Raw genomic sequence first — 26,574 nt, forward strand, 5'->3', positions numbered from 1 at the left:
GAATTTGGAGCCCAAGGTCTCCCGGCTCAGCAACGCTGTTAATGACCTTGCCTGTAACAGCATGCTGTTTTTTTCGAGGATGTAACCAGGAAGTTAGACGGGGGAGATCCAGTGGATGTAGTGTACCTCGATTTTCAGAAGGCATTTGATAAGGTCCCACATAGGAGATTGGTGGGTAAAATCAAAGCTCATGACATTGGGGAGAAGACATTGACATGGATAGAAAACTGGTCGGCAGATAGAAAGCAAAGGGTAGTGGTGAATGGGTATTTCTCGGAATGGCAGGTAGACTAGTGGGGTGCCACAGGGCTCGGTATTGGGACCACAGCTGTTTACAATTTATGTCAACGATTTGGATGAAGGCATTGAAGATAACATCAGCAAATTTGCTGATGATACTAAGCTGGGTGGCAGGGTGACATGTGATGAGGATGTTAGGAGAATTCAGGGTGACTTGGACAGGTTGGGTGAGTGGGCAGATACTTGGCAGATGGTGTTTAATGTGAATAAGTGTGAGGTTATCCACTTTGGGAGTAAGAACAGGAAGGCAGATTATTATCTGAATGGTGTAGAGTTAGGTAAGGGAGAAATACAAAGAGATCTCGGAGTCCTTGTTCATCAGTCACTGAAGGAGAATGAGCAAGTGCAGCAGGCAGTGAAGAAGGCTAATGGAATGTTGGCCTTTATTACAAAGGGAATTGAGTACAAGAGCCAGAAAATCCTCTTGCATTTGTACAGGGCCCTGGTGAGACCACACCTGGAGTATTGTGTACAGTTTTGGTCTCCAGGGTTAAGGAAGGACATCCTGGCTGTAGAGGAAGTGCAGCGTAGATTCACGAGGTTAATTCCTGGGATGTCCGGACTGTCTTACGCAGAGAGATTAGAGAGACTGGGCTTGTACACACTGGAATTAAGGAGATTGAGAGGGGATCTGATTGAAACATGTAAGATTATCAAGGGATTGGACAAGATAGAGGCAGGAAATATGTTCCAGATGCTGGGAGAGCCCAGTACCAGAGGGCATGGTTTGAGAATAAGGGGTAGGTCATTTAGGACAGATTTAAAGAAAAACTTCTTTTCCCAGAAAGTTGTGGAGGTCTGGAATGCACTGTCTCGGAAGGTAGCGGAGGCCAATTCTCTGGATGCTTTCAAGAAGGAGCTAGATAGGTATCTTATGGATAGGGGAATCAAGGGATATGGGGACAAGGCAAGAACTGGGTATTGATAGTAGATGATCAGCCATGACCTCAAAATGGCGGTGCAGGCTCGAATGGCCGAATGGTCTACTTTTGCACCTATTGTCTATTGTCATCTACCAAGTGCAACACTTCACATTTACCTGCATTAAACTCCATCTGCCATTTCTCTGCTCATATCTGCAACTGATCTTTATCATGTTGTATCCTTTGTTAGTCTTCTACAGTATTCACTACTCCGCCAATCCTGGTATCATCCGCAAATTTACTAACCCACCCATCTACATTTTCATCCAATGGGCTTCCCTTCCTCCACCATCAACACTGCCCTCAGCTGTATTTCTTCCATTTCAGGGACATCTGCTCTTACCCCATCTTCCCGCCACCCTACCAGGGATAGGGTTCTTCCTGCCTTCACCTACCATCCCACCGTCCAGCACGTAATTCTCTGTAACTTCTGCTACCTCTAACTGGATCCCATCACCAAGCACATTTTTCCCTCCCTCCGCTTCCTGTTTTCCGCAGGGATCGCTCCCTAAGCCACTCCTTTGTGCATTCGTTCCTCCCCACCAATCTCATCCCTGGCTCTTATCCTTGGAAGCAGAACTAGTGCTACACCTGCCCCTACACCTCCTCCCTCGCCACCATTCAGGGCCCCAGGCAGTCCTTCCAGGTGAGGCGACACTTCACCTGTGAGTCCGTTGAGGTCATATACTGTGTCTGGTGCTCATCCATCCATGGCCGTCTCCACTGTTGTGATGAGGCCACATTTAGACTGGAGGAACAACACATTATATTCTGTTTGGGTAGCATCCAGCCTACTGGCACAAACATCAATTCCTCAAACTTCTGATAATGCCCCTCCCCCCACCTTCGCCATTCTCCATCCCCTTTTCCCTCTCTCACTTTATCTCCTTGCCCACCCATCACCTCCCTCTGGTGCTCCTCCCCCCTTTTCTTTCTTCTATGGCCTGTCTCTTTCACCAATCAACTTCCCAGCTCTTTACTTCTCCCTCCAGGTTTCACCTATCACCTGTGTTTTTCTCTCTTCTGCCCCCCCCCCACCTTTTAAATCTACACCTCAGATATTTTTCTCCATCCCTGCCAAAGGGCATCAGCCTGAAATGTCGACTGTACTCTTTTCCTAGATGCTGCCTGGTCTGCTGAGTTGCTCCAGCGTTTTGTGTGCGTTGCTCACATTTTCATCCGGGTCATTTATATACATCACAAAGAGCAGAGGTCCCAGCACACATCCCTGCAGGCAGCACTAATTAGAGATCTCCAGCTCGAATAGGTCCCTTCAACCACTAACCACTGTCTTCTATGCGCAAGCCAGTTCTGAATCCAAACAGCCAATTCACCACAGACCCCATGCTGCTAAACCTTCTGGATTAGCCTCCCATGAGAGACGTCATCAAATGCCTTACTAAAATCTATGTAGACAACACCCACTGCCCTACCCTCATCAATCTCTCTCATCACTTAGTCAAAACACTCAATCGTGTTGCTAAGGCACGACCTGCCCTGCACAAAGCCATGCTGGCTCTCCCTAATTAGGTCATGCGTTTCCAAGTGCACGTATAGACTACCCCTAAGAATTTTCTCCTGCGTTTTTCTTACAACTGATGTAAGACTCACCAGTTTATAGTCCCCAAGATCTTCTCTTGTTTCCTTCTTAAATAGTGATACAACATTAGCCCATGTCAGTCCACGGGGCCTTGCCTGTGGCTAGAGAGGACATGAAGATAGCGGTCAAAGGCCAAGCAGTCTTGTCTCTTGTCTCTTTCAATAACCTGGGGTAAATCCTATCAGGCCCTGTGAACTTCTCCATTTAATACTTATTAACCTCCTCCTTGACCTTGAAACTCCCTAATGTGTTTATCCACTCAGCACTGATCGGTCTTTGGTAAGTACTGTAGCAAAGTATTCATTAAGTACCTCACTCACATTCTCAGCATCCAAACAAATGTTCCCCCCTTATCCTCGAGTTGTCTCATCCTCTCCCTCGTTATGCTCTTGGTTTAGATATATCTCTAGAATGCCTTGGGACTCTCCTTAATCCTGCTTGCTAAGGGCTTTTCATGGCCACTTCTGGCTTTCCTAATTCCCTTTTTTAGTTCTTTTCTGGCTTCTTTATACTCCTCGTGTGCTTTGTTTGATCCTAACCTCTGAAGCTGTGCATACTTTTCCTCTTTCTTCTTGACTAAATTCAAAGCCTCTCTGGACATCCAAGATTCTCTTATCTTTCCATCTCTGTCCTTCCTTCTAACAGGAACATACCTTTCCTGTACTCTGTGCTATTGATCTTTAAACACCCTCCACATTTCTGATGTGGACTTGCCGGAGAAAAGGTTCGCAATTAATAGTTCCTGCCTAATGCCCTCATAATTTGCCCTACTCCAATTTAAAACTCTCCCACAAGGACCATGCCTATCCTTATCTCTAGGTGTCCTGAAAGTTATGGAGTTGGGGTCACAGTTTCCTAACTGTCAGCCACCTGGCCAGGTTCATCACACAACACCAGGTCCAGTATGACCCCTCCCCTCACTGGACAGTCCACATATTGATTTAAGAAACCTTCCTGGATACACTTAACAAACTCCGTCCCATCTAATCCTCCTGCACTAAGAAGGTCCCAGTTTATATTAGGGAAGTTGAAATCCCCTTGACAACAACCCTGTTATTTTTGCACATTTCCTTAATCTGGTTCCATTTCTGTTGCTCAATGTCCCGATGGCTACAGGGGGTCTGCAGTACAATACCATCGTGTGATTACACCTTTCCTATTCCTCAGTTCTACCCAAATGATTCAATGTCTGAGCCCTCCATTATGTCTTCCCGGAGTGCAGCTGTGATATTGTCCTGGATTAGTAGTGCGACTCCCAATTCTTTTACTTCCTCCTCTATCTCTGGTTACTCTGGGTGTGACCACCTCTTCAAAAGTCTCGTCCATAATATCTTCAGTCTCACAACTGATCCTGAGTACATCCAGCTCCAGCTCTACACTTTGACAATTCGAGTACTTTTTTAGAGCCGTTTCTTAAGCACTGTGAGGGTTTCTACTTCCACCAGCTGTTCAGGCAGTGTTTTCTGAGTTGCAAAAAAAAATCAAGTCCCCTCAAATCCCATCTAAACCCCTTAACTCTCACCTTAAGTCTATGTGAAAAAGAATTCTGCTGATGACACCATGTATCCCTATAAACTGACTTTCATACGCACAGTAAACAAGAAGAAATATTACACAAAGTGAGCTCCCAAAACGAGAAAATCAAAGTTTGTTTTTTCTTTATTGCACTTGTCCAAATTGAAAGGGAAAATTAAGAAAAACCTAGCATAAGCCCCCCAAAGTTAAATATATCTGTGCTATTTTTTTCTCTGTTAAGCCTTTCCAGATCTTACAGTCTCTTTCTTTCTCCCTACTGACTGGATGGTTTCTATATTTCTTATTTTTCTCTTCATTCAGTTGTACAGAGATGTAAACCAATGACAACGCAGCTTATCCTCGTTCTGCACAAGCAATTAGCCTCCATTGTAACAACAGGCTGAACACGTCGGGCACAACTTTACACAAACTGTTGGCTTGCCTGATGCCCTGTAAACTGACAACACAGCCCAATTTAAAATATTTGCACTTTTGCTTAGTAACAGATTCCTTCTTGAATTGATTTGCAGACAGTGAGCGCCCAAAGTCTGCCTGTGAGCAGCAGCGAGAGCGGTTAGAAACAGAGAGGAGCCTGCATGGGCCTCTTCTGGGAGTCCACATCCCTCAGTGTGACGACGAGGGGAACTTCAGGCCGATGCAGTGTCACAGCAGCACCGGCCACTGCTGGTGCGTGGATGAAAATGGACTGGAAATTACTGGGACTAGGACAGCACCTGGATCTGCTCAACCACGTTGTGGGCTTCCAGGTTAGTCAGGTTAAAATTAAACAAACTGTTTTACAATGCATAAGGAATTTATTTTATAACAGAAATTGTATTCTGGGATTTGCAGAAAAACCTATGAGTGTTTCATAGCCTTAGGTTATCATTGGAAGAATTTATTCGGACATCTTGTGTCAGCAGTAACTGTGAAGTGTCACTAAGGCCCATAGCATCGTACAGCACAGGCCCTTCGGCCCGCCACGTTCGTTCCACCCAATGCACCCACTGTTACGCATCCCATCCACAAGTGTTAGGTCAGTAGCTTTCTGCACCTCGGCAATTCAAGTAATTGTTCAGCTGTCTCCTAAAAGCTGTGAGACTATCTTCTTCTACCAGCTCTTCAGGCAGTGCTTCCTGTGTTGGGGGAAAAAATCCCCTCAAATCTCATCTAAACCTCTTAACTCTCACCGTAAATCTATGGGCAGAAGAGTTTTGCTGACTACGTGTTGTATCCCTATAAACTGACTTTCTCACGCACAGTAAGGCAAGACAAGGCAAAGCAAGTTTATTTGTATAGCACTTCTCAAACACAAGACAGTTAAAATGCTTTACATCAAACAAGATATAAAAATCAAACATCAAATTTCAGACAATATAAAAGAGAATAAAATCACACAAAATAGATATGATAAATAGATTAAAAAAGGAATAAAGGTTACAATGCAGAAGATTCTGATTAAAAGCTTACAGCAAAAAGTTTTAAGCTCGATATAAAAGAGATTAAAGTTGGCCAGACTTCAGATCCTCTAGAAGGTTATTCCAGATATGTGGAGCATGGTAACTAAAAGCTGCCTCACCATCTTTTGTTTTGACCCTGGGGACGGTAAGCAGACCTGCCCCCAGATGACCTGAGCACTCAGGAAGGTTCATAATGCAACAAGAGATTGGAGATGTGTTTTGGCCTGAGACCATTCAGTGATTTATAAACCAGTAGTAATATTATAAAGTCAATCCTCTGATGGACAGGAAGCCAGTGTAGTGATTTGAGAACTGGAGTGATATATTCTGCTTTCTTGGTCTTAGAGAGGACTCTATCAGGTGTACTCTGAATGAGCTGTGGCGGTCTGAGGGATTTTTTTTATATAGAGACCTGTGAGGATGCCATTACAGTAATCAAGCCTTCTAAAAATAAATGCATGGACACGTTTTTCTAGACCTTGCTGAGACATAAGCAAGTCTGTCTGTTTTAGAGTGCATAAGAAGTTTATTTTATAACAAAGGATTATATTCTGGGATTTGCGGAAACACAGGAAGAGGCCATTCAGCCCACAATGTTGTGCTGAACCAATAAAAAGCGAATCAAAAGCACCAAACGCTAATCCCTCCTACCAACGCCATGTCCATATCCCTCCATCATCCTTGCATCCATGTGCCTGTCCAAACATCTCTCAGCAGTCTCTAGTGTATTTGCCTCTACCAACATACCAGGCAGCGCATTCCAGACATCCGCCACTCTCTGAGTAAAAAACTTACCCCCAAATCCTCTTTGAACCTACCCCTTCTCACCTTCAATGCATGCCCTCTGGTATTAACCATTTCAACCCTCTCTGTCCACTACCTATGCCTCTCATAATCTTATAAACCTCTATCAGATCTCCACTCAGCCTTCGGCGCTCCAGAGAAAACAACACAACTTTATCCATCCTCTCTTTATAGCAGATGCCCTCCAAACCAGGCAGCATCCTGGTAAACCTCTTCTGCACTCATGCCAAGGCCTCAACGTCCTTCCTTTAGTGGAGTGGCCTGAACCGTATGCGATACTCCAGATGTGGCCTAACCAGGGTTTTATAAAGTTGCAAAATAACCTCTTGACTTTTGAACTCAATGGCTCGACCAATAAAAACAAGCATTTCAAAAGGCTTCTCAACCAATTTATCGACCTGTGGTGCAGCTTGCAAGGAGCTATGAATTTGGAGCCCAAGGTCTCCCGGCTCAGCAACGCTGTTAATGACCTTGCCTGTAACAGCATGCTGTTTTTTTCGAGGATGTAACCAGGAAGTTAGACGGGGGAGATCCAGTGGATGTAGTGTACCTCGATTTTCAGAAGGCATTTGATAAGGTCCCACATAGGAGATTGGTGGGTAAAACCAAAGCTCATGGCATTGGGGGGAAGACATTGACATGGATAGAAAACTGGTTGGCAGATAGAAAGCAAAGGGTAGTGGTGAATGGGTGTTTCTCGGAATGGCAGGTAGACTAGTGTGGTGCCACAGGGCTCGGTATTGGGACCACAGCTGTTTACAATTTACGTCAATGATTTGGATGAAGGCATTGAAGATAACATCAGCAAATTTGCTGATGATACTAAGCTGGGTGGCAGGGTGACGTGTGATGAAGATGTTAGGAGAATTCAGGGTGACTTGGACAGGTTGGGTGAGTGGGCAGATACTTGGCAGATGGTGTTTAATGTAAATAAGTGTGAGGTTATCCACTTTGGGAGTAAGAACAGGAAGGCAGATTATTATCTGAACGGTGTAGAGTTAGGTAAGGGAGAAATACAAAGAGATCTCGGAGTCCTTGTTCATCAGTCACTGAAGGAGAATGAGCAAGTGCAGCAGGCAGTGAAGAAGGCTAATGGAATGTTGGCCTTTATTACAAAGGGAATTGAGTACAAGAGCAAGGAAATCCTCTTGCATTTGTACAGAGCCCTGGTGAGACCACACCTGGAGTATTGTGTACAGTTTTGGTCTCCAGGGTTAAGGAAGGACATCCTGGCTGTAGAGGAAGTGCAGCGTAGATTCACGAGGTTAATTCCTGGGATGTCCGGACTGTCTTACGCAGAGAGGTTAGAGAGACTGGGCTTGTACACGCTGGAATTAAGGAGATTGAGAGGGGATCTGATTGAAACATATAAGATTATCAAGGGATTGGACAAGATAGAGGCAGGAAATATGTTCCAGATGCTGGGAGAGCCCAGTACCAGAGGGCATGGTTTGAGAATAAGGGGTAGGTCATTTAGGACAGATTTAAGGAAAAACTTCTTTTCCCAGAAAGTTGTGGAGGTCTGGAATGCACTGTCTCGGAAGGTAGCGGAGGCCAATTCTCTGGATGCTTTCAAGAAGGAGCTAGATAGGTATCTTATGGATAGGGGAATCAAGGGATATGGGGACAAGGCAAGAACTGGGTATTGATAGTAGATGATCAGCCATGACCTCAAAATGGCGGTGCAGGCTCGAATGGCCGAATGGTCTACTTTTGCACCTATTGTCTATTGTCATCTACCAAGTGCAACACTTCACATTTACCTGCATTAAACTCTATCTGCCATTTCTCTGCTCATATCTGCAACTGATCTTTATCGTGTTGTATCCTTTGTTAGTCTTCTACAGTATTCACTACTCCGCCAATCCTGGTATCATCCGCAAATTTACTAACCCACCCATCTACATTTTCATCCAATAGGCTTCCCTTCCTCCACCATCAACACTGCCCTCAGCTGTAATTCTTCCATTTCAGGGACATCTGCTCTTACCCCATCTTCCCGCCACCCTACCAGGGATAGGGTTCTTCCTGCCTTCACCTACCATCCCACCGTCCAGCACGTAATTCTCTGTAACTTCTGCTACCTCTAACTGGATCCCATCACCAAGCACATTTTTCCCTCCCTCCACTTCCTGTTTTCCGCAGGGATCGCTCCCTAAGCCACTCCTTTGTGCATTCGTTCCTCCCCACCAATCTCACCCCTGGCTCTTATCCTTGGAAGCAGAACTAGTGCTACACCTGCCCCTACACCTCCTCCCTCGCCACCATTCAGGGCCCCAGGCAGTCCTTCCAGGTGAGGCGACACTTCACCTGTGAGTCCGTTGAGGTCATATACTGTGTCTGGTGCTCATCCATCCATGGCTGTCTCCACTGTTGTGATGAGGCCACATTTAGACTGGAGGAACAACACATTATATTCTGATTGGGTAGCATCCAGCCTACTGGCACAAACATCAATTCCTCTGGTAAAACTTCTGGTAATGCCCCTCCCCTACCTTCGCCATTCTCCATCCCCTTTTCCCTCTCTCACTTTATCTCCTTGCCCACCCATCACCTCCCTCTGGTGCTCCTCCCCCCTTTTCTTTCTTCTATGGCCTGTCTCTTTCACCAATCAACTTCCCAGCTCTTTACTTCTCCCTCCAGGTTTCACCTATCACCTGTGTTTTTCTCTCTTCTGCCCTCCCCCCACCTTTTAAATCTACACCTCAGATATTTTTCTCCATCCCTGCCAAAGGGCATCAGCCTGAAATGTCGACTGTACTCTTTTCCTAGATGCTGCCTGGTCTGCTGAGTTGCTCCAGCGTTTTGTGTGCGTTGCTCACATTTTCATCCGGTTCATTTATATACATCACAAAGAGCAGAGGTCCCAGCACACATCCCTGCAGGCAGCACTAATTAGAGATCTCCAGCTCGAATAGGTCCCTTCAACCACTAACCACTGTCTTCTATGCGCAAGCCAGTTCTGAATCCAAACAGCCAATTCACCATAGACCCCATGCTGCTAAACCTTCTGGATTAGCCTCCCATGAGAGACGTCATCAAATGCCTTACTAAAATCTATGTAGACAACACCCACTGCCCTACCCTCATCAATCTCTCTCATCACTTAGTCAAAACACTCAATCGTGTTGCTAAGGCACGACCTGCCCTGCACAAAGCCATGCTGGCTCTCCCTAATTAGGTCATGCGTTTCCAAGTGCACGTATAGACTACCCCTAAGAATTTTCTCCTGCGTTTTTCTTACAACTGATGTAAGACTCACCAGTTTATAGTCCCCAAGATCTTCTCTTGTTTCCTTCTTAAATAGTGATACAACATTAGCCCATGTCAGTCCACGGGGCCTTGCCTGTGGCTAGAGAGGACATGAAGATAGCGGTCAAAGGCCAAGCAGTCTTGTCTCTTGTCTCTTTCAATAACCTGGGGTAAATCCTATCAGGCCCTGTGAACTTCTCCATTTAATACTTATTAACCTCCTCCTTGACCTTGAAACTCCCTAATGTGTTTATCCACTCAGCACTGATCGGTCTTTGGTAAGTACTGTAGCAAAGTATTCATTAAGTACCTCACTCACATTCTCAGCATCCAAACAAATGTTCCCCCCTTATCCTCGAGTTGTCTCATCCTCTCCCTCGTTATGCTCTTGGTTTAGATATATCTCTAGAATGCCTTGGGACTCTCCTTAATCCTGCTTGCTAAGGGCTTTTCATGGCCACTTCTGGCTTTCCTAATTCCCTTTTTTAGTTCTTTTCTGGCTTCTTTATACTCCTCGTGTGCTTTGTTTGATCCTAACCTCTGAAGCTGTGCATACTTTTCCTCTTTCTTCTTGACTAAATTCAAAGCCTCTCTGGACATCCAAGATTCTCTTATCTTTCCATCTCTGTCCTTCCTTCTAACAGGAACATACCTTTCCTGTACTCTGTGCTATTGATCTTTAAACACCCTCCACATTTCTGATGTGGACTTGCCGGAGAAAAGGTTCGCAATTAATAGTTCCTGCCTAATGCCCTCATAATTTGCCCTACTCCAATTTAAAACTCTCCCACAAGGACCATGCCTATCCTTATCTCTAGGTGTCCTGAAAGTTATGGAGTTGGGGTCACAGTTTCCTAACTGTCAGCCACCTGGCCAGGTTCATCACACAACACCAGGTCCAGTATGACCCCTCCCCTCACTGGACAGTCCACATATTGATTTAAGAAACCTTCCTGGATACACTTAACAAACTCCGTCCCATCTAATCCTCCTGCACTAAGAAGGTCCCAGTTTATATTAGGGAAGTTGAAATCCCCTTGACAACAACCCTGTTATTTTTGCACATTTCCTTAATCTGGTTCCATTTCTGTTGCTCAATGTCCCGATGGCTACAGGGGGTCTGCAGTACAATACCATCGTGTGATTACACCTTTCCTATTCCTCAGTTCTACCCAAATGATTCAATGTCTGAGCCCTCCATTATGTCTTCCCGGAGTGCAGCTGTGATATTGTCCTGGATTAGTAGTGCGACTCCCAATTCTTTTACTTCCTCCTCTATCTCTGGTTACTCTGGGTGTGACCACCTCTTCAAAAGTCTCGTCCATAATATCTTCAGTCTCACAACTGATCCTGAGTACATCCAGCTCCAGCTCTACACTTTGACAATTCAAGTACTTTTTTAGAGCCATTTCTTAAGCACTGTGAGGGTTTCTACTTCCACCAGCTGTTCAGGCAGTGTTTTCTGAGTTGCAAAAAAAAATCAAATCCCCTCAAATCCCATCTAAACCCCTTAACTCTCACCTTAAGTCTATGTGAAAAAGAATTCTGCTGATGACACCATGTATCCCTATAAACTGACTTTCATACGCACAGTAAACAAGAAGAAATATTACACAAAGTGAGCTCCCAAAACGAGAAAATCAAAGTTTGTTTTTTCTTTATTGCACTTGTCCAAATTGAAAGGGAAAATTAAGAAAAACCTAGCATAAGCCCCCCAAAGTTAAATATATCTGTGCTATTTTTTTCTCTGTTAAGCCTTTCCAGATCTTACAGTCTCTTTCTTTCTCCCTACTGACTGGATGGTTTCTATATTTCTTATTTTTCTCTTCATTCAGTTGTACAGAGATGTAAACCAATGACAACGCAGCTTATCCTCGTTCTGCACAAGCAATTAGCCTCCATTGTAACAACAGGCTGAACACGTCAGGCACAACGTTACACAACCTGTTGGCTTGCCTGATGCCCTGTAAACTGACAACACAGCCCAATTTAAAATATTTGCACTTTTGCTTAGTAACAGATTCCTTCTTGAATTGATTTGCAGACAGTGAGCGCCCAAAGTCTGCCTGTGAGCAGCAGCGAGAGCGGTTAGAAACAGAGAGGAGCCTGCATGGGCCTCTTCTGGGAGTCCACATCCCTCAGTGTGACGACGAGGGGAACTTCAGGCCGATGCAGTGTCACAGCAGCACCGGCCACTGCTGGTGTGTGTACGAGAATGGACAGGAGGTTCCCGGGACGAGGACAGCCCCTGGAACTAATCAACCACGCTGTGTCTTGCCAGGTTAGTGAGGCTGTTGGATTCAGGTTTAGATTTATTTCTCACATGTGCATTCAATAGAAGCTAAAAATGTCATTTGCGTTAACAACCATAACACCCAAGGATATGCAGGGGCCATCCCGCAGCATGTTAAACATGATCAGAGTTAACATTTGAAGTTCAAAGGGACTTTGATTATTGCAGTTTCTGATTTGGAACTCTGTGATCCCTTTACCTGCTAACAATATCTCCCAATCAACCTTTGCATGTTCTTGTCTACTGGTATCAGGATTAACCTTGTCCGAGTTTAGGCCTTTAACTTGTGGACCAGCACTATCTCTTTTCATAACCATTTTACAACTTGTCCCATAGTGCCGTCCCAACGTGACCAGCCCTATTTCCCAAGAGGGTTCACTCTTACCCTGCCACGCTGCTGCATTGGGTCCAGTCCCAAAGCACTACTTTGGGTTTTTGACAATTTGTTTATCTTGATTAGTTTTAACAAGCAATGAACGCCGCAAAGCTGCATGTGAAAAGCTGCGAGAGAGATTACAAACGGATATGACTATGTTCGGATCTGAACCTCGGGTGGGTGTCCACATCCCTCAGTGTGACGACGAAGGGAACTTCAGGCCGATGCAGTGTCACAGCAGCACCGGCCACTGCTGGTGCGTGGATAAAAATGGACTGGAAATTACTGGGACTAGGACAGCACCTGGATCTGCTCAACCACGTTGTGGGCTTCCAGGTTAGTTAATAATATAATTAAGTTAATGACAACTATTGAGCAAAAACAGGATCTTAAAAATCTTTAATTATTGCTGAGAGACTTAGTGGCGTTTTTCAAAGCACCGGTGTAGCTGATAGAAACTGATTAGCATGGTAAGGAGTGATATGAAAAGCACTTCTCCTCTGATTGCGATTGGCTTTAAAGCACTGATTAAAGCGGGCCTGCAGGTATGGCTGGGAATGTCAGATCACATCCATAGTCAAACGGTCTGGCTCTCCCTCTGACTGGTGCCCCCCCGTCTGTTCTGTTGTAGATTGTTTTCAAATACCTCTTGCATTCTTTGTGTCTACGGACTGGTCGTTTCCACAGCTGTTCTGCTGCCTTCCACTTTTTCTTCAAAGGAATTCATCTCGTATTGAAAGTTTCTAATTTTGTAAAACTTCCGTATCTCTTAAGCCCAAGAACCAGAAATGCATGCAGTTAGTAGACGAGGCATCAGAACATTTCAAAACTGAAGGTGGAGTATTTGCAAATTAAAGAATGAAGCCCCCTAAAAACTGTTCTTTTTATTCAAAAGTGTCTCCTCTTGTGCTGATTTTGACTGGACATTTTCTATGTTTCTTGTATTTTTCTCAGAGAGTACTCCTGTAACTTAAAATCTTCTGTTCTCAATTCAAATTGTCACAATCACAATATAAGAATGTGATGCGTGGCCAAGTGGTTAAGGCGCTGGACTAGCGATCTGAAGGTCGTGAGTTTGAGCCCCCGCCGGGGCAGCATGTCGTGTTTTTGAGCAAGGCAGTTAACCACACACTGTTCCAGTCCACCCAGCTGAAAATGGGTACCGGCAAAATGCTGGGGGTTAATCTCACGATAGATAGACTGACATCCTACCCGGGGCGTGGTCTCAGTCGCTTCATGCCACGGAAACCAGCATAAGCACTGGCCTGATGAGCCTACAAGTCTCGGCACAGATTTTAACTTTTTAACAATATAAAGATGATCTGCACAAACACATGTGGCCTAACAAAGTTCCCTTCACCTGCGGCTTCTACCTGCTATAAATTCTTCAGAATAAACACTTAATGAAGATATTGAACCATAAAAAACTACTAAAAAGCTTTGGTAGTTATTCTTGTAATGAACAGTAAAATCCAAGTTGAAAATATAAGCAGTACTGAGTACCAATAGAATATGGATCAACTCCAGTGATAAATTAAAAATATTGCATGAAATTTGTGGAACTAAAATTCATTTGCTCAAGGTTGCATTCTGTCCTGTAAACTGATTTGCTTATGAATTCATTTAATGAATCGTGTGCTGGCAAGTGACTTAGTTTAATTTGACATTGCGTTTGACACTGACAATTTTGGCCAATGGGCCTGTTCCCATGTAGCGTGTTGTTCAATGCTCTGAACATCTCGCTGGTCATTTCCTGGAGTGAACTGTCCTTGTACATCAGTGAGATTACTCAATTGAGGCACACTGAATAGAGTCATTCCCCATGCAATTCCCTTGGGAATATTGGCAAGAGAACTTGGACCAGTTATTCCAGAAATGCTTGTCCAAGGCACTCCTGAAACAAAGTGATCTTGTCAATCCACCTTGCGTCCATCTAATGCACCTCTGGGAGTGCAGAATTTCCAGCCGATATGGTCCACTATGAGTCTAAAAGAAGGGATGATACCACAGTCTCTGAGAGAATTGTAAGTTCTGTTAGAAACTGTTTCAAAACCATTTTATTCTATTAATGACCACCGAGCACCCAAAGTCTGCCTGTGAGCAGCAGCGAGAACGGTCGCAGGTGGAGGTGAGCCCACATGGTCCTCTCATTGGAGCCTACGTCCCTCAGTGTAATGACGAGGGGAACTTCAGGCCGATGCAGTGTCACAGCAGCACAGGATACTGCTGGTGTGTGTACGAGAATGGACAGGAGGTTCCTGGGCCGAGCACAGCCCCTGGAACTGGTCAGCCACGCTGTGTGCAGACAGGTCAGTTAAGGTTATAATTAAGTATAATGACCACTTCTGAGCAAAAATGCAGAATTCCAAGGTACCCTAATTACCGTAGAGAGGCTTTTGAAGTATTTGTGTGTTTCCTAAAAGTTGATTAGCATAGTAATGAATAACTTTGGGCAGCAGTTGTCTCTTATGATTGTGTTTGGCTTTAAACCACTGATTAAAGCTGACCTTGGAGGTATAGTTGGAATTGCCAGATCACATCCATAGTCCAAAGGTCTGGCCCTTTTGACTGCATCCGCTCTCTCTCAGCTGTCAGTCTGATCTATTGTAAATTGTTTGCAAATACCACTTATCAATGGATTGCTCTTTTCCACAGCAGTTCTGCTGGCATCCATGTTCTCATCAAAGTAACTCACCACTGAGTGAGACTTTGTAAAACTTTGGTATCTCTTAAAACCAAGAGTTGGAAATATGTACTGTAGGTAAGTAGATAGTGCAACAAACCATTTCAGAACTGAAGATCGAGCTTTTGTAGATAAAGAATGAAGCCCCCTTAAAAAGTTCAAAGTTCACATTTATTATAAAAGTATGTATACCATTCACAACCTTGAGATTCATTTTCTTGCAGACACCCTCAGAAAAAACAAAGAAACACAACTGAATCAGTGAAAAACCACACACAACAAAGACTGCCATACATCCAGCATGCCATAGAGGGCAAAGTATTAAAAAATAGTAAACAAATAACACGTGGAACATGAACTGTGGAGTTCCTGAAAGTGAGTCCACAGCTGTGAAGCCAGTCCAGCGCTGAGGCGAGTGAAGCGGGTCCAGGACCCCGATGGCCACAGGGAACAACGACTCCCGAACCTGGCCGCGTGGGGCCATAAGACACAGGAGCAGAACCTGGCCACTTGGCCCATCAAGTCTGCTCCGTCGTTCAATCACGATTGATCCTTTTCCTTTCCCCTCCTCAGTCCCAGACCCCGGCCTTCTTCCCTAACCTATGATGCCGTGCCCAATCAAGAATCTATCAAGCTCTGCCTCAAGTAAACCCAACGACCTGGACTTCTTTAGCTGCCTGTGGTAATAGTTTCCACAAATTCACCACCCTCTGGCTAAAGAAATTTCTCCGCATCTCTGTTTTAAATGGACGCCTCGCAATCCTGAGGCTGTGACCTCTTGCCCTAGACTCCCCCACCTTGGGAAACATCCTTTCCACATCCACTCCATCTAGGCCTTTCAACATTCGAAAGGTTTCAATGACATCCCCCCCCACCCCATCCTTCTGAATTCCGGTGAGTACAGACCCAGAGCTATCAAAGTACCTCATATGATAACCCTTTCATTCCCAAAATCATCCTTGTGACCCTCCGTTAAACCCTCTCTAACGCCAGCACATTTTTTCTTAGATAAGGAACCCAAAACGGTTCACAATACTCAAGGTTGGTACCCACCCACTTCTGCAAAAAAGCATCAGCACCCTCCACCCACCAACCATAAAACAGCAAAGCCCCCAAGAAGGACCATGATCTGAAGGACAGCAAAATCTGTTTGTTCACCCGACAATTCGACATGCTCCAGGCTCTCCCTCTCTCTCCCACTAAAGGGAAAGGGAAGAGTCCCCTTTCACAGCGACCGGGGAGACATAACAAAACAGCTCGCTGATTTACAGTGTTAAAAGTCTCTTGTGCCACCTTAATAACCCCGAGTTCTCTGCCAGGAGAATCGGCAACAATCTTTTCCCCTCCAACGAGAGAGGGAGAGTGCGATTCACAATTACAGAGCCTCCGACAGCTGCTTTGCCGTTCTGTTTTCTTCAGAATTCTTCAAAATTCCCCTGCTATAAGTTATTCAGAATAAATATTTAATAATAATACTGTACTGAGAAACCTTATTAAATGTGAAGTTTTGATAGCTATGCCTGTAATGAAATTATAACCTGCATTGGGTGTGATGAAATACAGATGAACTGTGGTGGATTATGTGAAATTTATTGGAACTAAAAGTCATTAGCTCAAGGATGGTTCCTCTCCTGTAAACTGAGTTGCCTAGAAATTCAGTTACCTAATGTGGCTGTTTTTCCACATTAAGTTACTGAAAACCATTGTTTTTTCTATAAAGAAGGTAGTAATGGCTACTTCATTTACCTTCACCTCCTTTCATTGTGGTAATGGAAACAGGTACAATAGTGGTGTTTAAGAGATTTATAGCTAGACATCTGAATATGCAAGGAATGGAGAGAAGTGGTTCATTTGCAGACAGGACTCAGTTTAATTTGGAATTGTGTTCGGTGCAGGCAATGTGTGCAGAAGGTCCTGTTTCTGAGCTGTACTGTTCTACAACATATGTTCCAAACACTTAAATGGTCATTTCCTGGTGTGAGTTGCCTTTATACACCAGTTTGATTGCTCCACTGGGCCACACGGAATGGAGTTATTCCTCTTGCAATTCCCCTTGAAGGTATTGGGAGAACTCGGACCAGTTATTTCAGAAATGCTTGTCCAAGGCACTCTTATATCAAGGTCTCCTTGTCAATATACTTTGTGTCTATTAAATGCACCTTTGCGATTGCAAAATTTCTAGACCACAGGGCACCCTCTAGGTTTAATAGAAGTGATGTCACAGAGGCTCTTTGAGAGAATTGCAAGTTTAATGAGAAATTGTTTCAAAACCATTCTATTTTATTAGTGGCCAATGAGCGTCCCAAGTCTGCCTGTGAGCAGCAGCGAGAACGGACGCAAGCGGAGATAAACCTGCGTGGGCCTCTCGTTGGACTCTACATCCCTCAGTGTGATGACGAGGGGAACTTCAGGCCGATGCAGTGTCACAGCAGCACAGGATACTGCTGGTGTGTGTACGAGAATGGACAGGAGGTTCCCGGGACGAGGACAGCCCCTGGAACTGGTCAGCCACGCTGTGGGGAGCCCGGTTAGTCATCTTTACCATCAAGCACTCATAAAATCCGTGTAACTGTAATTCTCCAGCTAACATGCTGGTTATTCCCCTCTGCGACCTCTGCAATACAACCGCACAACATGCCATTCTTGTGTGTCAAGCAGAACTGCACACAATTCCCCACATGAAGTAATAACATGATATCACAGTTCTTAGATTCTGTGCAGCTATGAGTTGCTAGGTCAGTCAAGATTAAAATTAGACTAAAGGACTAATCTTATGCAAACATGAGCAATTCTGTATTTTATGGAAATTAGTCATTGTGGAAGCATTGGATAGAATCGTGTGGCACTGTAGACAGGAATGTTAATGCCCCTGGAGGAAGTGCTGGAGTGGTGTGGGTGACGTACTGCATCAAGCTACTTCTGCAGCTGAGGGCTCAAACGGGGCTTTGCACATTTTGAGTTCAATATGCTCCATCTTTGCTTCCAGTATAATTCCTTGTTTTTCTCCATTGCTATTTCTCTGGTGTTCAAGCTTTCATGAAATTGCTCTATTGACAGCAAATGAACGCTCGAAGTCTGTCTGTGAGCAGCACCGAGAACGGGTGGAGTCAGAGATGCGTGGGTCCCAGCCCCTGGTTGGACTCCACATCCCTCAGTGTGATGACGAGGGGAACTTCAGGCCGATGCAGTGTCACAGCAGCACAGGATACTGCTGGTGTGTGTACGAGAATGGACAGGAGGTTCCCGGGACGAGGACAGCCCCTGGAACTGGTCAGCCACGCTGTGGGGAGCCAGGTCAGCCAGCATTTTAAGGCAACTTTCCAATTGTGTGAAAAAAATGAGAAGTTTAACAATTTGTTTTTGTTGAGACTGATATAAAAATTTGATGAACCACTTGTACATAATACAAACTGATCATTAGGAGAACAACTAATTTTAGCATTTCTAGTTACTAAGTGCGGTTGGCACTACACAAAGTATTATTGATCTAAAATAACCGCATTAATTACATTCATTTTCAGTTGTGATCTTTGGATTCTCTCTTGATTATGTTACCCATCTTTCTTGTAAGTCACTCTCATTAACCCACACATCCAATCATTTATTTTCTTTGGCATCATTGTTCTCTAAATTATTTAAACATGAATTCAAGTTTTCAGCTTTGGATATATTTTTGGCATTGAAGGTTTGCAAATAGACTTAAAGAGAAAAGGAATTGCAACTGAGAAACAATTATAAGAAATGACCAAGTTAACGTCCTTTTGTTAAAATATTTCACTCTTCAGCTTACCAGGTATTTCAGTGATCTTCATATCTTTGTAGTATTTTAAAATCCAGTTTATTTTTTATTGATCAGCCATTGAATACAAGTGATCTTTGCCGCTAAATAGATCTATCAAGAACAACACGCCCAAAGTTATATCATAAAGCATGAAGGTTTATGAGCGTTTTTCCCCTCGCCTAATAAATGGATGTGACAATATACATACAGATATACATACAGACAGTATATAGATACAGTGCTTATAAAAAGTATTCACCCCACCCCCCCACCCGAAGTTTTCATGTTTTATTCTTTTACAACATTGAATCACAGTGGATTTAATTTGGCTTTTTTGACACTGATCAACAGAAAAAGACTCATCATCTTAGACACCTCTATCAGGTCAAAGGATGAGAGGTGACCCAACAAAGGTGTATAAGGTAATGAGAGACATTGATCGTGTGGATAGCCAGAGGCTTTTTCCCAGGGCTGAAATGGCTAACACGAGGGGGCATAGTTTTAAGGTGCTTGGAAATGGGTACTGAGAGGATGTCAGGGGTAAGTTTTTCACACAGAGAGTGGTGGGTGCGTGGAAAGCACTGTCAGCGACAGTGGTGGAGGCGGATACAATAGGGTCTTTTAAGAGGCTCTTAGATAGGTACATGGAGCTTAGGAAAATAGAGGGCAATGTGGTAGGGACATTCTGGGCAGTTTCTAGAGTAGGTTACATGGTCGGCACAACATTGTGGGCCGAGGGGCCTGTAATGTGCTGTAGATTTCTATATTCTAGGTTCTCTGTTTACGTACTGCATTCACCTGCTGCCCCAAAATAGCATATTTCATGACATATGTCAGTGATATTAAATCTGATTCCGATTCAGCTTGTCTTTACTCTGAAATGCCGATGTGAACAATATTATTCTTTATGAAAAAATAGATTGCAATGGAGGAACTGTGTTAAAGTAATACAACCACTCAACTCATTGCAAACATTGTGTGTGCTTGTTAATTTCATTTTGTTTCTTTACAATTAGTTATATTCCAAAGGATTTTATCCCTTGTAAATTCCATTGAAATGAATCTTACATACCCAAGCAAACATCCTTCCAATTAAACTCCGGCAGGAACAATCCTCTTATGAACAGGACAAATGAAAATGAAAGGGGAGGTTAAATTGATCTTGAGGAAGGTTAAGAGGTCAGCACAACATTGTTGACCAAAGGACCTGTACATAATTGCCCTCATTTAATTTCCACATAATTGACTCTGTTGTGAGCAGACACCTGAGCCTGGAATCTGGCTTTCTGTCTGCAACAAATTGTACCTGACTTGTAAGTGTGGGCTCTGATAGGTACAGGATACAGAAAAAGTAACTAACAATAAATTTAGAGTGGATGTGAGTTTTGTGATACATTGTAGCGGTGTGCTACACGCAGCGCTAAAATTACGACACGGAGTCGGTAACTGCAGTCGAAGGAAAAAACTTTATTCGAAAACTTCAGCCTCACTTTTAAGCCTCTGTCAACCGGCCCCCCCATGGCGCAGAGGCTCCAAAGCTCTGTGCTCGCAAACCCCCGTAGGCTATCTAATTGTGAGTCGGTTCGGATACGCTAGGAAATGGGGCGCCACATAATCCCCCCCCCCAGAACCGGCGATACACCCCCCAATGTCCACAGTCTGGGCCAGAACCTGCTTGGGAGGTCGGCCTCTGCGCCGAAGCACCGGAAACTCGGCCGGTTGCGCCAGGTCCACATGGGCCGGCTTGAGGCGGTCCACCGTGAAAACCTCCTCCTTCCCCCCAACGTCCAGCACGAACGTGGACCCGTTGTTCCGGAGCACCATAAACACAAACTTACAGTTCTGTAGGTCTTTGGGTACGCCGGTCGGGTGCCGCCCATGCTGTGAAGTGGGTATGGGGGCCAGGTTACCGAGCTTCTCGCGAAGTCTGCCCAGGACTGCTGCGGGTTCTTCCTCTTGCCCCCTTGGGGCTGGTAGGAACTCCCCGGGGACGACCAGGGGCGCGCCGTATACCAACTCGGCCGACGAGGCGTGCAGGTCGTCCTTAGGCGCTGTGCGGATGCCGAGTAGGACCCAGGGAAGCTCGTCCGCCCAGTTGGCTCCTCGCAGGCGGGCCATGAGGGCCGACTTCAGGTGACGGTGGAAACGCTCCACTAGCCCGTTCGACTGTGGGTGGTAGGCAGTTGTGTAGTGCAGCTGAGTCCCCAAAAGGCTGGCCATAGCTGACCACAGGCTGGAGGTGAACTGGTCGCCTCTGTCGGAGGTAATGTGGGCTGGATATCCAGGTGGTGATCAGGGCTCGGGCGCAAGATTCGGAGGTGGTGTCGGTGAGCGGGACCGCCTCTGGCCATCTTGTGAACCGGTCCACGATAGTCAGGAGGTAACGTGCTCCGCGCGACACTGGCAGGGGGCCCACGATATCCACATGAATGTGGTCGAAACGCCGGTGGGCGGGATGGAACTGCTGCGGTGGGGCTTTGGTGTGCCGCTGCACCTTGGCCGTCTGGCAGTGCATGCACGTTCTGGCCCATTCACTGACCTGTTTGCGGAGTCCGTGCCAAACGAACCTGCTGGAAACCATCCGGACAGTTGTCCGGATGGAGGGATGCGCCAAGTTATGAATGGAGTCGAAAACGCGGCGCCGCCATGCTGTCGGGACGACCGGACGGGGCTGGTCGGTGGCGACGTCACAGAGTAGGGTCCTCTCACCCGGGCCCACGGGGAGGTCCTGGAGCTGCAGACCGGAGACTGCGGTCCTGTAACTCGGAATCTCCTCATCCGCCTGCTGTGCCTCTGCCAGCGCCTCAAAGTCTACCCCTTGGGAAAGGGCATGAACAGTAGGGAGAGAGAGCGCATCCACCACGACATTGTCCTTACCTGAGACGTGCCGGACATCCGTCGTGTATTCAGAGATGTAGGACAGGTGGCGTTGCTGGCGGGACGACCAGGGGTCGGACGCTTTCGTAAACGCAAAGGTAAGCGGTTTGTGGTCCGTGAACGCGGTGAAGGGCCGACCTTCTAGGAAGTACCTGAAATGCCGGATTGCCAGGTAGAGCGCCAACAGTTCCCGGTCAAAAGCACTGTACTTAAGCTCGGGTGGTCGCAGGTGTTTGCTGAAAAACGCCAGGGGTTGCCAGCGACCTGCGATGAGTTGCTCCAGCACCCCACCGACTGCCGTGTTGGATGCGTCCACTGTGAGGGCGGTAGGGGTGTCCATTCTGGGATGTACTAGCATTGCAGCGTCCGCCAAAGCTTCCTTCGTTTGAACGAAAGCGGCGGCGGACTCCTCGTCCCAGGTAATGTCCTTGCTCGGACCCGACATCAGGGCGAACAGGGGGCGCATGATCCGGGCAGCTGAAGGGAGGAAGCGGCGGTAGAAATTGACCATACCTACGAATTCCTGAAGGCCTTTGATCGTGGTGGGTCAGGGGAAGTGGCGGACCGCATCTACCTTAGCGGGCAGAGGGGTTGCCCCGTCTTTAGTAATTCTGTGGCCCAGGAAGTCAATGGTATCGAGTCCGAACTGGCATTTGGCAGGGTTGATTGTAAGACCGTACTCACTCAGTCGGGCGCAGAGTTGACGGAGGTGGGACAGATGCTCCTGACGACTGCTGCTGGCTATGAGGATGTCATCCAAATAGATGAACGCGAAGTCCAGGTCCCGTCCCACCGCGTCCATTAACCGTTGGAACGTCTGTGCGGCATTCTTCAGGCCGAACGGCATGCGGAGGAACTCGAAAAGGCCGAATGGGGTGATGAGAGCCGTTTTGGGGACGTCGTCAGGATGCATCGGGATTTGATGGTATCCCCGGACGAGATCTACCTTGGAGAAGATCCGTGCGCCGTGCAGGTTTGCCGCAAAGTCCTGTATGTGTGGCACAGGGTAGCGGTCCGGTGTGGTAGCCTCGTTCAGCCTACGGTAGTCGCCGCACGGTCTCCAGCCCCCCGTCGCTTTGGGCACCATGTGCAGGGGGGAAGCCCATGGGCTGTCGGACCGCCGGATGATCCCCAATTCCTCCATCTTCTGGAACTCCTCCTTCGCCAGTCGGAGCTTGTCCGGGGAAAGCCGCCGAGCACGGGCATGGAGGGGTGGTCCCTGGGTCGGGATGTGGTGCTGTACGCCGTGCCTGGGCATGGCTGCTGTGAACTGCGGTGCCAGAACCGATGGGAACTCCGCCAGGACCCTGGTGAAGTCGTTGTCGGACAGCGTGATGGAGCCGAGGTGAGGGGCCGGCAACTGGGCTGCACCCAGGGAGAATGTCTGAAAGGTCTCGGCGTGTACCAGTCTCTTCCTGGGCAGGTCGACCAGCAGGCTGTGAGCCCGCAAAAAATCCGCACCCAGAAGCGGTTGGGCTACGGCGGCCAGTGTGAAGTCCCACGTGAACTGGCTGGAGCCGAACAGTAGCTGCACCTGGTGGGTGCCATAGGTCCTTACGGTGCTGCCATTCACGGCCCTCAGGGGGGGACCCGGTGCCCTGCTACGGGTGTCGTAACTCGTCGGAGGTAAAAGGCTGATCTCAGCCCCAGTATCGACCAAAAACCGGCGTCCCGACCTTCTATCCCACACATACAGGAGGCTATCCCGATGGCCAGCCGCCGTAGCCATCAGCGGCGGCTGGCCCTGGCGTTTCCCGGGAACTCGCAGGGCAGGCGACAACGGCAGGCTTCTGCACCCCACCGCTGGTGGTAGAAGCACCAGTGTTCATTGGGCCGGGGGTTGGCGGGCTCTGCGGCCGGGCCTGGACTGGTTTGTTGCCGGGAGCGGGGCTGGGAGATCCGTGCGATGGACGCCCCGCTCACCTTTTTGGCGTTCCACAGCAAGTCCGCCCGGGCTGCCACCTTCCGGGGGTCACTGAAATCCGCGTCGGACAGCAGCAGGCGGATGTCTTCGGGCAGCTGTTCCAGGAATGCCTGCTCAAACATGAGGCAGGGTGTGTGTTCGTCGGCGAGAGACAACATCTCATTCATTAAAGCCGATGGAGGTCTGTCGCCCAAGCCATCCAGGTGCAGTAAACGGGCAGCCCGCTCGCGCCGTGAGAGTCCGAAAGTCCTGAGGAGCAGGGCTTTGAATTCCGTGTACTTGCCGTCTGCCGGGGGCGACTGTACGAACTCCGCGACCTGGGCCGCTGTGTCCTGGTCGAGGGAGCTCACCACGTAGTAGTAGCAGGTGTCTTCTGAGGTGATCTGGCGAACGTGGAATTGGGCTTCGGCTTGCTGGAACCATAGGTCCGGGCGCTGTGTCCAGAAACCTGGCAGTTTCAACAAAACCGCATGAACAGAGGCGGCGTCGGGCATTTCTGGTCCAAAAATCGTTTGGACCGTCAATTGTAGCGGTGTGCTACACGCAGCGCTAAAATTACAACACAGAGTTAGTAACTGCAGTCGAAGGAAAAAACTTTATTCGAAATCTTCAGCCTCACTTTTAAGCCTCTGTCAACCGGCCCCCCCATGGCGCAGAGGCTCCAAAGCTCTGTCCTCGCAAACCCCCGTAGGCTATCTAATTGTGAGTCGGTTCGGATACGCTAGGAAATGGGGCGCCACAACATTATGATTTTCTGGGATAGTTTTGACCATGCAGTGACCCAGTCTAAATTATTTTTGCATTTGTTTCATAAACGTTTCCTGCCTGTGTGTTTTTTAAAAATTCCATATTTGAATATATCGAACATCCAAAGAGTGTCTGTGCACAGCACCATGAGAGAGTGTGATAACAGAAAAGAACAAATATCGACAATCATGCAACTGGAGTCTGTGTCCCCCAGTGTGATGACACAGGAAACTCGAAGGCAATACAGTGCCACAGTGCTATGGGTTATTGCTGGTTTGGGGATGAGAATGGGCAGGAAGTTCTTGGGACCTGTAAAGGACCTGGGACTGGTCAACCACTTTGTGGGCAGTCAGGTCGGTCAGAATTTGAATGAAGCCATTTATGTAGTGTCATAATCAAAAGCAGAAACATATAGCAGGAGTTGATCTTGGAATAAGTGTTTTTACAATAAACTTGCACACTCTATAGTACTGTTGCTGTTGTAATACGGGAATGAATACAGCCACTGCGCACAAACAAAATTCTTCAAACCAGATCATCTCTTTCCCAAGTAAATGGCATGCCCAGAGCTTTTGGCAAGCACCTTGGCCATCCTTAAATAGCACACTTTTTTTTATCTACACACTATTTAAGAGGTTTTAGTTTGACATTTAATCTGAGAAACATGACTTCAGTGACCACACCTCTCCCATAGTACTGTATTAGCCACCCTGAACTTTCTGACACAAATGTACGATTGGAGTCACAGCTGATTAAAATGTGGTGCTGTGGTTAAAAAAAAATCAGTGTAGTTAATTTAGTAGGACATCTATCATTAGTGTGGATAACACTTCAGATTGGAGGCAAGATCATTCAATCTGCCTGAAAGCATGCCATCAAAATGTAGATCACATGCTCCTAAAGGACCGGAACCATATTAAACAAAAAGGAAGACACAGAAGAAGAGAAACAATTTCACAGTCTATCTGGGGAACGTTGCCTGTGGTGTCGTCGTTTGCCGGTGCCATCTTCTTCTGATGATACGTGCATTCTGTTATGGTTATTGGATTTATTGAGTATGCCCACAAGAAAACAAATTTCAGGGTTGTAGATGGCAACGTGTATATAATTTGATAATATATTTATTTGAACTTTGAATATCGCCACGAGCCTGTTCTGGTCCAGCCACATTGATGTCATGGCTAAAAAACTCACTGATGTCTCTACTTCCTCAGGAGTCTAAAGAAATTTGGCATGTCGCCATCGACCCTTACCGATTTTTATCGATGCACCCCAGAAAGTAATATATCTGGATGCATAATAGCTTAGTGTGGCTACTGCCCTTCACGTGACCACAAGAAACTGCAGAACGTTGTGGACACAGCTCAGTTCATTGTGGAAACCAGCCTCCCCTCTCTGGACCCTGTCTATATTTTTCACTGCCTTAGTAAAACAGCCAGCATTATCAAAGACTCCACCCATCCCAGACCTTCCCTCCTCTCCCAACAGGCAGAAGATACGAAAGCCTGATAGTCCATACCAGCAGGCTCAAGCTACCTCCTTGTTATTAGACCCTTGAAAGGGCTTGTTGAGCAATTATACCCACTCTTGATCTCACAGTCTACCTTCTTGTGATCTTGCACTTTATTGTTTACTGCACTTCAATTTCTCTGTAACTTTTAAATTTTATTCTGTATTCTGTTATTGTTTAACCTGGTCCTATCTCAATGCACTGTATAATCAATTGATCTGTATGAGCAGAATGCAAGACAAGCTTTTCACTGTATCTTGTGAAAAGATGCAACAGTTATGTGAGAATAATAAACCAATGCAAATTTTTATTTAAAAAATTAACTTTATTGAAAGAATATTGATTGATGGAGCTGACTTGAAGGGCTGAGTGGTCTACTCTTTAGCTTCCATGTGTATTTTCATGTATGATTAAGAACCACAGTATCAGATGAAAACCACAAGGCAGTAAAAGAGAAAGCATTTAAAGATCTCGGTTGAAACTCATTTGTTATTGGACCCAGTTGTAGGACAAAAAATTTAGTTTTAAT

General features: G+C 46.2%; 1 protein-coding gene across 2 annotated transcripts in view; it reads left to right on the plus strand.

Moving 5' to 3' along the window:
* nid2a (nidogen 2a (osteonidogen)) overlaps window positions 1–26,574 on the plus strand; it is a 157,311-nt gene that overhangs the window by 101,073 nt on the left and 29,664 nt on the right. For both annotated transcript variants that reach the window (XM_059958023.1, XM_059958018.1), the window contains exons 18-22: window positions 4,869–5,105; window positions 11,899–12,135; window positions 12,608–12,859; window positions 17,494–17,733; window positions 18,264–18,500. In XM_059958023.1, the coding sequence (XP_059814006.1) occupies window positions 4,869–5,105; window positions 11,899–12,135; window positions 12,608–12,859; window positions 17,494–17,733; window positions 18,264–18,500 (1,203 nt within the window). The remainder of the gene's footprint in view (window positions 1–4,868; window positions 5,106–11,898; window positions 12,136–12,607; window positions 12,860–17,493; window positions 17,734–18,263; window positions 18,501–26,574) is intronic.

Source organism: Hypanus sabinus, chromosome 2 (genome assembly GCF_030144855.1).
Source record: "Hypanus sabinus isolate sHypSab1 chromosome 2, sHypSab1.hap1, whole genome shotgun sequence".
Classification (NCBI taxonomy): domain Eukaryota; kingdom Metazoa; phylum Chordata; class Chondrichthyes; order Myliobatiformes; family Dasyatidae; genus Hypanus; species Hypanus sabinus.